Source organism: Mobula birostris, chromosome 8, assembly GCF_030028105.1.
Source record: "Mobula birostris isolate sMobBir1 chromosome 8, sMobBir1.hap1, whole genome shotgun sequence".
Lineage (NCBI taxonomy): Eukaryota > Metazoa > Chordata > Chondrichthyes > Myliobatiformes > Myliobatidae > Mobula > Mobula birostris.
In genome coordinates, this window is record NC_092377.1 from 108,584,273 (window position 1) to 108,596,858 (window position 12,586).

General features: G+C 46.5%; 1 protein-coding gene across 1 annotated transcript in view; it reads left to right on the forward strand.

The window, feature by feature from the left end:
• The first annotated feature begins 252 nt into the window (after positions 1-252).
• Positions 253-12,586, forward strand: part of tulp4a (TUB like protein 4a) — a 175,956-nt gene continuing 163,622 nt past the window's right edge. The window contains exon 1 of the mRNA XM_072265924.1: positions 253-780. Coding sequence (XP_072122025.1) covers positions 481-780 — 300 coding nt within the window. The 5' untranslated portion in view covers positions 253-480. The remainder of the gene's footprint in view (positions 781-12,586) is intronic.

Consider the following 12,586-nt stretch of genomic DNA (forward strand, 5'->3'; position numbering starts at 1 on the left):
TCGCTGTTGCTTTCGGGGAAGCCGAGCACCTGAGACCGGAGCCTCCGACCCGACGCTGCTGGGCGGGGTAGACTGATGCACGGCCACCGAAGGCTCCCCCACCACCCGCCAATGACAAGCGCGCGTCGCCTGGCCTCGCACGGCGGCGGGCGCGCGGCTGCAAGAGGGTGAGCTCTCTGCCGCTCGAGCTGGGCGCTCTCGGGTTAACGGTGACGCTCGAGGCGCAGCCGACGGACAGCAGAGCCGCCCGCGTCACTCCTGCGCGTGCGCGGACGCGCGCTCCAGCCGCGTCAATGGGCAGCGGTTTCGGGTCGGGCTGAAGCGGTCGGTTGCCCGTACCTGTATCGCGGGGGGGTTGTAGGTACAGCGCCGCCGGCCCCACCCCACCCCGGCTCGGCTCGGCTAGGCCAGGCCAGGCCAGGCCCCGATGCTGCTCTCGGCCGCCTGAGGGGAAGGTCGGCGTGGTTCGGCCGCTGTTTGATGAGCAGCCGCCCGGCAGCGAGGCAGTCAGGCCTCGGGCTCAGCGGGATGTTCGCGGCGGTGGAGCAAGGCCCGGTACTGTGCAGCGACTCCAACATTCTGTGCCTGTCGTGGAAAGGCCGTGTGCCCAAGAGCGAGAAAGAGAAGCCCGTGTGCCGCCGGCGTTGCTACGAGGAGGGCTGGTTGGCGACCGGCAACGGCAGAGGGGTGGTCGGCGTGACTTTCACCGCTAGTCACTGCAGGAGGGAGCGCAGCAACCCGCAGAGGATTAACTTCAACCTGCGAGGCCACAACAGCGAGGTGAGCTCTGCAGAGAGTTACCAGAAGCAGCGGGCCTTCGGCCACAGACTGAACAGTAGCACCCATTCATTGGCTGTCGGTAGGAGCAGGTGCGACCCCAGGTCTGTCCTGCAGCTCCAAGTGTAATTCCTCGTAAGGCTACCTCTCCTTTCTCTTTTCTCCTCGGGAAGAGAAAATGAGCTCAAGGGTTCTTTTCTACTGCAGCTTCATTTGCCATTAGAGACAACTGCCCGCTGTTTTGGGTGACTATTATATATATTAGTTTTGCTGCATCCCTCAGATATGAGGGATGATAACCTCTGGAGGGTTGATTCTAACGTGGGGTTGAATTGCAGTACAAGGTCAAATTTGATTACACAGAAAGACCTCGAGAGCCATCCAATAAAGGGTCCAGAGTTGTAGCGAAACTTCAAATTGGAATTTGTGATGTGTGTGTAACTGAGCCTGACCCTTGCTTGCTTCTGATTCAGTTCCATTTGCATCTGGTTGGACCAATGTCTGTGACAACATCTAGACAACATTCAGAGGTGTGTGCATTTGCCTGGCATAAATAGTATTTGCCACAGTTGGAAGGTAATGATCATGTCCAAGAAGTTTAAACGTTGGAGATTTAAGTGTAATCGTTAACAAGTTTCCCATTATTGACATCCCTATCCTTTAATAAGAAACTCAGCAGGATTAGCTACCTCTATGTTGTGGCTAAAAATGCAGGACAGAATTTGGGTATCCAGAGACAAGTAGCTTACAGTCTTAAGATCCAAAGGTCTTTTCATCAGTTATGAGGTACATGCTAGGAATTTGGGTAAAATACTCTGTACTGTGCTCAGAAGAAGCTCAACATCAAAGCAGACAGGTTGACTTGACACATTATCCATTTATTCCATCTATTGGTTTTGGTTGCCAAAAGTACCATTGCAAAATGTACTGGGCTTTTCCCACACCTAAAAAAAATTACATCTAGCATTTAGAAGAAGGACAGTGGGTACAAATGAGGGAGCACTTCTACCTGCAGATTATCCTGCCATTCACCGTACAGATTTAAAAAATATATTGCAGGTCCTTCATTGTTGTCACACTGTCTGATGGCAGTGGGAATGTCAACACCACAAGGACTGCAGTGGCTTTTGCAGCAACACCCAATTCCTTTGAAAGGAATTTAAATAATTCCTTTTTAGATTATGATTTTGAGGAGTATGGAGTAAAACTAAGCATAGCTGAATTGGAGATTGATGGTGATGTAGTTGGTAAAGGAATAAGCTTAATGAACTGACCAGTTGACTGCTGTTCCTACTTCCATAGTATTACGGTGGGGTAAAGTGAACTACCAAGGCATGAAAGAGGAGAGAGACTAGCAGGGATGATGTGAGAACAGCAGTGGCTGGAGTTTCTGGGACCAATTCCTAAGGCACAAGATAGTTACATCCCAAAGATGAAGTATTCTAAAGGGAAAATGAGGCAACTGTAAGTGACGAGGGAAGTCAGAGACAGCATAAAAACGAAAGAGCAAAAGTTTGCAGGAAGGTAGAGGATTAGGAAGCTTTTAAAAACCAACAGAAGATAATTAAAATATATAGAGAAAATATATGAAGGTAAGCTAGCCATAATATGAGGATAACAAAAAGTTCAGATATATAGTAAAAGAGACACGTGTGGATATAGGATTGCTGGAAGTGATGCTGGAGAGGTAGTAGTGAGGAACAGAAATGTTGGACGGTATTAAGTATTTTGTGTCAGTCTTCACTGTGGAAAACACTAGCAGAATGCTAGAAATTCAGGAGTGTCAGGAGGCAGAAGTGAGTGTAGTTGCTGTTACTACGGAGGTGTTTGGCAAGCTGTAAGCTCTAAAGGTAGATAAGTCACCTGGACAAGGTGGACTACACCTCAGAGTTCTCAGAGGTAGTGAAGAGATCGTGGAGGCATTAGTAGTCATCTTTCAGGAATCGCCAGATTCTGGAATGGTTCCAGTGCACTGGAAAATTAGAAATGTCACTCCACTCTTTAATTTTCTTTTTAAAAAAAAGGAGAGCGGCAAAGGCAGGAAATTATAGGCAAGTTAGCTTGATTTCAGTGGATGGTAAAATGTTGGAGTCCATTGTTAAAGATGAGGCTTAAGGGTACCTGGAGGCACATGATGGAGGGTGGCTAATGTAACCCCACTTTTTAAAAAAGGAGGGAGAGAGAAACCGGGGAATTATAGACCGGTTAGCCTAACGTCAGTGGTGGGGAAACTGCTGGAGTCAGTTATCAAAGATGTGATAACAGCACATTTGGAAAGCGGTGAAATCATCGGACAAAGTCAGCATGGATTTGTGAAAGGAAAATCATGTCTGATGAATCTCATAGAATTTTTTGAGGATGTATCTAGTAGAGTGGATAGGGGAGAACCAGCGGATGTGGTATATTTGGATTTTCAAAAGGCTTTTGACAAGGTCCCACACAGGAGATTAGTGTGCAAACTTAAAGCACATGGTATTGGGAGTAAGGTATTGATGTGGATGGAGAATTGGTTAGCAGACAGGAAGCAAAGAGTGGGAATAAATGGGACCTTTTCAGAATGGCAGGCAGTGACTAGTGGGGTACCGCAAGGCTCAGTGCTGGGACCCCAGTTGTTTACAATATATATTAATGACTTGGATGAGGGAATTAAATGCAGCATCTCCAAGTTTGTGGATGACACGAAGCAGTGTTAGCTGTGAGGAGGATGCTAAGAGGATGCAGGGTGACTTGGATAGGTTGGGTGAGTGGGCAAATTCATGGCAGATGCAATTTAATGTGGATAAATGTGAAGTTATCCACTTTGGTGGCAAAAATAGGAAAACAGATTATTATCTGAATGGTGGCCGATTAGGAAAAGGGGAGGTGCAACGAGACCTGGGTCTCATTATACACCCAGTCATTGAAAGTGGGCATGCAGGTACAGCAGGCGGTGAAAAAGGTGAATGGTATGCTGGCATTTATAGCAAGAGGATTCGAGTACAGGAGCAGGGAGGTACTACTGCAGTTGTACAAGGCCTTGGTGAGACCACACCTGGAGTATTGTGTGCAGTTTTGGTCCCCTAATCTGAGGAAAGACATCCTTGCCATAGAGGGAGTACAAAGAAGGTTCGCCAGATTGATTCCTGGGATGGCAGGACTTTCATATGAAGAAAGACTGGATGAACTGGGCTTGTACTCGTTAGAATTTAGAAGATTGAGGGAGGATCTGATTGAAACGTATAAAATCCTAAAGGGATTGGACAGGCTAGATGCAGGAAGATTATTCCCGATGTTGGGGAAGTCCAGAACGAGGGGTCACGGTTTGAGGATAAAGGTGAAGCCTTTTAGGACTGAGATTAGGAAAAATTTCTTCACACAGAGAGTGGTGAATCTGTGGAATTCTCTGACACAGGAAACAATTGAGGCCAGTTCATTGGCTATATTTAAGAGGGAGTTAGATATGGCCCTTGTGGCTAAAGGGATCAGGGGGTATGGAGGGAAGGCTGGTACAGGGTTCTGAGTTGGATGATCAGCCATGATCATAATAAATGGCGGTGCAGGCTCGAAGGGCTGAATGGCCTACTCCTGCACCTATTTTCTATGTTTTCTGTGTCTATGTTTTCTATAAAATAGATAGAAGTCATCATGGTTTCCTTAAGCGAAAATCTTGCCTGACAAATATGTTGGAAATCTTTGAGGAAATAGCAGGCAGAATAGACAAAGGAGAGTCAGTGGATGGTGTATACTTGGATTTTCAGAAGGCCTTTGACAGGGTGCTGTACATGAGGCTGCTTAACAAGATAAGAGCCCATGGTTTTGCAGGAAAGATACTGGCATGGATAGAAGTTTGAATGGCAGGAGGCAAAGAGTGGGAATAAAAAGGGCATTTTCTGGTTGGCTGCTGGTGACTAGTGGTTTTTCACAGGGGTCGGTGTTGGGACCGCTTCTTATTACGCTACTGTATATGTCAAAGATTTGGATAGCAGAATTGATGGTTTTGCAGCTAAGTGTGCAGGATGATACGAAGACAGGTGGAGGAACAGGGAGTCTGCAAAAGGTTTTAGATTAGGAGAATGGGCAAAGAAGTGAGGAAGTGTATGGTGATCCATTTTGGTAGAAGGGATAAAGGCATAGACTATTTTCTAACTGGGAAGAAAATTCGAAAATGAGAGGTGCAAAGGGACTTGGGAGTCCTCATGCAGGATTCCCTGAGGTTAATTTACAGGTTGAATTGGTGAGGAAGGCAAATGCAATGTTAGCATTCATTTGAGAAAACTAGAATATAAAGCAAGGATGTTATGCTGAGGCTTTGTAAGGCATTGGTCAGACTTCACTTGGAGTATCGTGAGTAGCTTTGGGCACTTATCTAAGAAAGGATGTGCTGGCATTGGAGAGGGACCAGAGGAGATTCATGAGATTGATTCAGGGTCTGAAAAAGTTAACCTATGAGGAGCATTTGATGGCCTGTACTCACTGGAGTTTCGAAGATTAAGGGTGGGATCTCATTGAAACATCGAATATTCAAAGGCCTTGATAGAGGGGATGTGCACGAGATGTTTCCTATCATGGGGGAGTCTAGGGCACAGCCTCAGCATAGAAGGGCGTCCCTTTAGAACAAGGGTTCCCAACCTTTTTTATTCCATGGACCAATACCATTAAGCAAGGGATCCGTGGACCCCAGGATGGAAACCTCTGCTTTAGAACATAGATAAGGAGGAATTTCTTTAGCCAGAGGATAGTGAACCTGTAGAATTCATTGCCATGGGCGGCTGTGGAGGCCAAGTCATTGGGTATATTTAAAGTAGAAGTTGATGGGTACTTGATTAGTAAGGGCATCAAAGGTCACGGAGAGAAAGCAGGTGAATACAGTTGAGAGGGATAATAAATCAGCCATGATGGACTGTTGGTGCAGACCTGATGGGACAAGTGGCCTAATTCTTTTGTTGTCAAATAATTATTTATGATATAATTTTGTCACTCCGCTATTTAAGAAGGGGGGCAAGGAAGCAAAAAGGAAATTATAGACCTGTTAGCTTGCCATCGGTGGTTGGGAAGTTGTTGGAGTTGATTGTCAAGGATGAGGTTATGGAGTACCTGGAGGCATATGACAAGATAGGCAGAACTGAGCATGGTTTCCTTAAAGGAAAATCCTGCCTGACAAACCTATTGCAATTTTTTGAGGAAATTACAAGTAGGCTGGACAAGGGAGATGCAGTGGATGTTGTGTATTTGGATTTTCAGAAGGCGTTTGACAAGGTGCCGCACATGCGGCTGCTAAACAAGATAAGAGCCCATAGAATTACGGGAAAGTTACATACGTGGATAGAGCGTTGGCTGATTGGCAGGAGACAGAGAGTGGGAATAAAGGGATCCTATTCTGGTTGGCTGCCGGTTACCAGTGGTGTTCCACAGGGGCCTGTGTTGGGGCCGCTTTTTATGTTGTACATCAACGATTTGGATTATGGAATACATGTCTTTGTGGCTAAGTTTGCTGATGATACGAAGGTAGGTGAAGGGGCCAGTAGTGCTGAGGAAACAGAGAGTCTGCAGAGAGACTTGGATAAATTGAGAGAATGGGCAAAGAAGTGGCAAATGAAATACAGTGTTGGAAAGTGTATGGTTATGCACTTTGGTCGAAGAAATAAACGGGCAGACTATTATTTAAATGGAGAGAGAATTCAAAGTTCTGAGATGCAACGGGACTTGGGAGTCCTCATGCAGGATACCCTTAAGGTTAACTTCCAGGTTGAGTCGGTGGTGAAGGCGGCGAATGCAACACTGTATACTTTAGAGGAATAGCGTATAGGAGCAGAGATGTGATGTTGAGGCTCCATAAGGCGCTGGTAAGACCTCACTTGGAGTACTGTGGGCAGTTTTGGTCTCCTTATTTAAGAAAGGATGTGCTGACGTTGGAGAGGGTTCAGAGAAGATTCACTAGGATGATTCCGGGAATGAGAGGGTTAACGTATGAGGAACATTTGTCTGCTCTTGGACTGTACTCCTTGAAGTTTAGAAGAATGAGGGGGGACCTCATAGAAACATTTCCAATGTTGAAAGGCATGGACAGAGTGGATGTGGCAAAGTTGTTTCCCATGGTGGGGGAGTCTAGTATGAGAGGGCATGACTTAAAGATTGAAGGGTGCCCATTCAGAACAGAGATGCAAAGAAATTTTTTTAGCCAGAAGGTGGTGAATCTGTGGAATTTGTTGCCACGGGTGGCAGTGGAGGCCAAGTCATTGGGTGTATTTAAGGCAGAGATTGAAAGGTATCTGAGTAGCCAGGGCATCAAAGGTTATGATGAGAAGGCGGGGGAGTGGGACTGAATGGGAGAATGGATCAGTTCATGATAAAATGGCAGAGCAGACTCAATGGGCCGAATGGCCAACTTCTGCTCCTTTGTCTTATGGTAATTATAATACTGTCTCAAAGTTGTTCATGGAATTCATGTCATAATTATAAATTTATTTTTAATAAGTTTCCAATAAATTCAGGTGTAATTTTTCTTTATCACAAAGTTTAGCCCAGCCCTGTAGGAGTTAGCCCAGTGCTATAACCCCATAACTTCCTTTTTTTAAACACTGGTCTCATTCATAGCTTGTGCAAAGATTTGACACAGGAGGGTATTAGACTATTGTGGGACTTGGTCACAAAATAATTACCTATTCCACCTTCTTTCATAGGCCTATGAGCTTGAAGATCATGTTTTTTCTGGTAAACAATCTAAAATGGATGGTATTATAGATGGTGTAGAAGGCTGTAAAAAATTACAGGGGAATTTTGATCAGCTGTGTACATGTGATGAGGATTGGCAGATGACCTTCAATCCAAGCAAATGAGGTATTCCATTTTGGAAGATCAAACCAGAGTAGGATTTGTACAATGAATGATAGGGCCAGGGGAGAATTATGGAACAGAGGGACCTGAGAGTGTGAATGCACAGTTTGCTGAAAGTGGCATCGCAGTTAGATAGGATGGTGAAGAAGGTATTTGGATTACTGGCTTCAATTTAGAAGTTGGGCATTATGTTGCAGTTATATAAGATGTTGATGAGACTTCATTTTGAGTACTGTTTTTTTAAAAAAAGGGTTTTGATCACCTTGTTATAGGAAGGATGTTACTAAACTAGAAAAATGGCACAACTGTTTACTGGGATGTTGCCCATACCTTGGTGCTTGAATTACATGGAGAGGTTGTATAAACCTGGACTTTATTTCTTAGAACATAGAAGATTAAGGGATGACCTGATAGAAGTATACAAGACCACGAAGGGCATAGTTAGGGTGAAAGAAAAATTTTTATCCCAGGAGGAGGTGCAAACAGAAGAGACAAAAGATTTTCAAAAGACATCAGGGGCAGTTTCTTCATGTAAGGGGTTTTGTGTATTTTGCCAGAAATAGTGGTAGGAGGCATTAGCAACACTTAAAAGACATCTGGATATGTACATGGATAGAGATTTAGAGGACCAGTTTGCTGTGCAACAGTTGGTCTGGACTACTTGGCCCAAGGGCCTGCTGTTTCACTCTAACTAATCAAATATTATTTACATTGATGAGGTTTCTGCTTGTCATGCAGTGCGATCCAGACTCTGTCATCCTCTGGATGAAAATATTTTCCTTTTCTCCCTTCTAATTGTTCAACCCATTACTTAATCTGTAACCATTGTTTTATCTCTCCAAGGTAAATCCTACATATTTATGCTATTTAGGCCCCTTAAATTCATACGAAACAGAAGGAGACTGTCTGTAAGTCCATGCCAGCACTAAAGATCATCTCTTTTCCCCTACTTGTTTCCCTGGAGCTGATTCTCCTGCACCCATCAGTATCAGGAATCATTTACAATTCTTATTTAAGACCTGACGAAGGACATCTACAGTAAGTTAATAATAACATAGGTATTGAAATTATTGTTTGAAGATTTAAAATGTTTTCTTCATTTGGATTGGTTAATAGAGATGGAGGATCAGAGTAAAGATTTCAGATGTAGTCAAACAGGCTAAGCATTAGGAAGTAATTTCACATAAAGCCATTGCCACTAAAACACATAATAAGCAAGTAGTTCTGTGCATTCACTCAAACAAGAACAATATATCCCTCAAACACGAGAATATCTGCAGATGCTAGAAATTCAAGCAACACACAAAATGCTGGTGTAACACAGCAGGCCAGGCAGCATCTATAGGAAGAAATGCAGTCAACATTTTGGGTCGAGACCCTTCATCAGGACTAACGGGAAAAAAGAGATAGTAAGAGATTTGAAAGTGGGAGGGGTGGGGGAAATCTGAAATGATAGGAGAAGATGACGGGGAGGGATGAAGCCAAGAGCTGGGAAGTTGATTGGCAAAAGGGATACAAGGCTGGAGAAAGGGAAGTATCATGGGACGGAATGCCTTGGAAGAAAGAAGAGGGGGGGGAGCACCAGAGGAAGATGGAGAACAAGCAAGGAGTTATTGTGAGAGGAAAAGAGAGGGAAAGAAAATAATTAGGGATGGAGGTATGGGGGTAAGAAGGGGAGGAGGGGCGTTAACGGACGTTAGAGAAATCAATCTTCATGCCATCAGGTTGGAGGCTACCCAGACGGAATATAAGGTGTTGTTCCTCCAACCTAAGTGTGGCTTCATCTCGACAGTAGAGGAGGCCATGGATTGACATATTGGAATGGGATGGGACGTGGAATTAAAATGTATGGCCACTGGGAGATCCTGCTTCCTCTGGCAGACAGAGCGTAGATGTTCAGCGAAGTGGTCTCCCAATCTGCGTCAGGTCTCACCAGTATATAGAAGGCCACACTGGGAGCACCGGACACAGGATATCACACCAGCAGACTCACAGGTGAAGTGTCGCCTCATCTGGAAGGACTGTCTGGGGCCCTGAATGGTGGTGAGGGAGGAAGTGTAAGGGCGGGTGTAGCACTTGTTCTGCTTACAAGGATAAGTGCCAGAAGGGAGATCGGTGGGAAGGGATGAGGGGGACGAATGGACAAGGGAGTCGTGTAGGGAGCGATCCCTGTGGAAAGCAGAAAGTTGGGGGGGGAGGGAAAGATGTGCTTGGTGGTGGGATCCTATTGTAGATGGCAGAAGTTACGGAGGATTATATGTTGGACACGGAGGCTGGTGGGGTGGTAGGTAAGGACAGAAGGATCCCTATCCCTAGTGGGGTGGCAGGAGGTTGGGGTGAGAGGAGATGTGCGTGAAATGAGAGATGCGTTTGAGAGCAGAGTTGATGGTGGAGGAAGGGAAGCCCCTTTCTTTAAAAGAAGACATCTCCTTCGTACTGGAATGAAAAGCCTCATTCTGACAACAGATGCGGCGGAGACGGAGGAATTGCGAGAAGGGGACGGCATTTTTGCAAGAGACAGGGTGAGAAGAGGAATAGTCCAGATAGCTGTGAGAGTCAGTAGGCTTATAGCAGGCATCAGTAGATAAGCTGTCTCCAGGGATAGAGACAGAAAGATCAAGGAAAGGGAGGGAGGTGTTGGAAATGAACTAGGTAAATTTCAGGGCAGGGTGGAAGTTGGAGGCAAGGTTGATGAAGTCAACGAGCTCAGCATGTGTGCAGGAAGCAGTGCCATTGCAGTCGTTGATGTAGCGAAGGAAAAGTAGGGGACTGATACCAGTATGGGCTTGGAACATGAACTGTTCCACATAGCCAACAAAAAGGCAAGCATAATTGGGACCCGTACAGGTGCCCATGGCTACACCTTTAGTTTGAAGGAAGTGGGAAGAGCCAAAGGAGAAATTATTAAGAGTAAGGACCAATTCCACTAGACGGAGGAGAGTGGTGGTAGAGGGGAACTGGTTGGGTCTGGACATCCAAGGTGAAAATAAGACGATGGGGCCAGGGATCTTGAAATTATTGAAAAAATCCAGAGCATGAGAAGTGTCATGAAGATAGGTGGGAAGGGATTGAACAAGGGGCGACAAAACAGTGTTGAGGTATGCCCTCGGAGGCTCCATCTTCCTCTCACCTCAACCCTCCCCTCTCCATTGACACCCCCAGCCTCCCCCCTCCCCCCTCTGATCCCAGCTCTCATCCGTGCCGGGTCTTTACCATCCCCTCTGACCTTCAACTGTCGGAGGCAGAACGCTCTGTTCTCAGTAAGGGCCTCACGTTTGTCCCCCTTCGCCCACACCTCAGCGAGTTCCGTGTTCGCCATGATGCGGAACTTTTCTTCCGCCGTCTCCGTCTCCGAGCCTACTTCGGCAAGGACTCTTCCACCCCCACCAATGACCCCTTCTCCCGTCTTCAACCCTCCTCTTCTTCATGGACACCCCGCTCTGGTCTTCTGCCTGCTCTGGATCTCTTTATCGCTAATTGCCGACGGGACATCAACCGTCTCGACTTCACCGCACCTTGTCCCCATTCCAACCTCACTCCTTCCAAACGCTCTGCTCTCCACTCCCTCCCCACTAATCCTAACCTTATTATTAAACCCGCCGATAAGGGGGGTGCTGTTGTAGTCTGGCGTACTGACCTCTACCTTGCCGAGGCACAGTGACAACTCGCGGATACCTCCTCTTATTTACCCCTCGATCGTGACCCCACTAAGGAGCACCAGGCCATTGTCTCCCACACCATCACCGACTTTATCCGCTCAGGGGATCTCCCATCCACTGCTACCAACCTTATAGTTCCCACACCCCGCACTTCCCGTTTCTACCTCCTACCCAAGATCCACAAACCTGCCTGTCCTGGCCGACCTATTGTCTCAGCTTGCTCCTGCCCCACCGAACTCATTTCTGCATACCTCGACACTGTTTTATCACCCCTTGTTCAATCCCTTCCGACCTATGTTCGTGACACTTCTCACGCTCTTAAACTTTTCGATGATTTTAAGTTCCCTGGCCCCCACCGCTTTATTTTCACCATGGATGTCCAGTCCTTATATACTTCCATCCCCCATCAGGAAGGTCTTAAAGCTCTACGCTTCTTTTTGGATTCCAGACCTAATCAGTTCCCCTCTACCACCACTCTGCTCCGTCTAGCGGAATTAGTCCTTACTCTTAATAATTTCTCCTTTGGCTCCTCCCACTTCCTCCAAACTAAAGGTGTAGCTATGGGCACCCGTATGGGTCCGAGCTATGCCTACCTTTTTGTTGGGTTTGTGGAACAATCTATGTTCCGTGCCTATTCTGGTATCTGTCCCCCACTTTTCCTTCGCTACATCGACGACGGCATTGACGCTGCTTCCTGCACGCATGCAGAACTCGTTGACTTTATTAACTTCGCCTCCAACTTTCATCCTGCCCTCAAATTTACCTGGTCCATTTCCGACACCTCCCTCCCCTTTTTAGATCTTTCTGTCTCTGTCTCTGGAGACAACTTATCCACTGATGTCTACTATAAGCCTACTGACTCTCACAGCTATCTGGACTATTCCTCTTCTCACCCTGTCTCTTGCAAAAACGCCATCCCCTTCTCGCAATTCCTCCGTCTCTGCCGCATCTGCTCTCAGGATGAGGCTTTTCATTCTAGGACGAGGGAGATGTCTTCCTTTTTTAAAGAAAGGGGCTTCCCTTCCTCCACTATCAACTCTGCTCTTAAATGCATCTCCCCCATTTCACGTACATCTGCTCTCACTCCATCCTCTCGCCACCCCACTAGGAATAGGGTTCCCCTGGTCCTCACCTACCACCCCACCAGCCTCCGGGTCCAACATATTATTCTCTGTAACTTCCGCCACCTCCAACGGGATCCCACCACTAAGCACATCTTTCCCTCCCCCCCCCCTCTGCATTCCGCAGGGATCGCTTCCTACACAACTCCCTTGTCCATTCGTCCCCCCCATCCCTCCCCACTGATCTCCCTCCTGGCACTTATCCGTGTAAGCGGA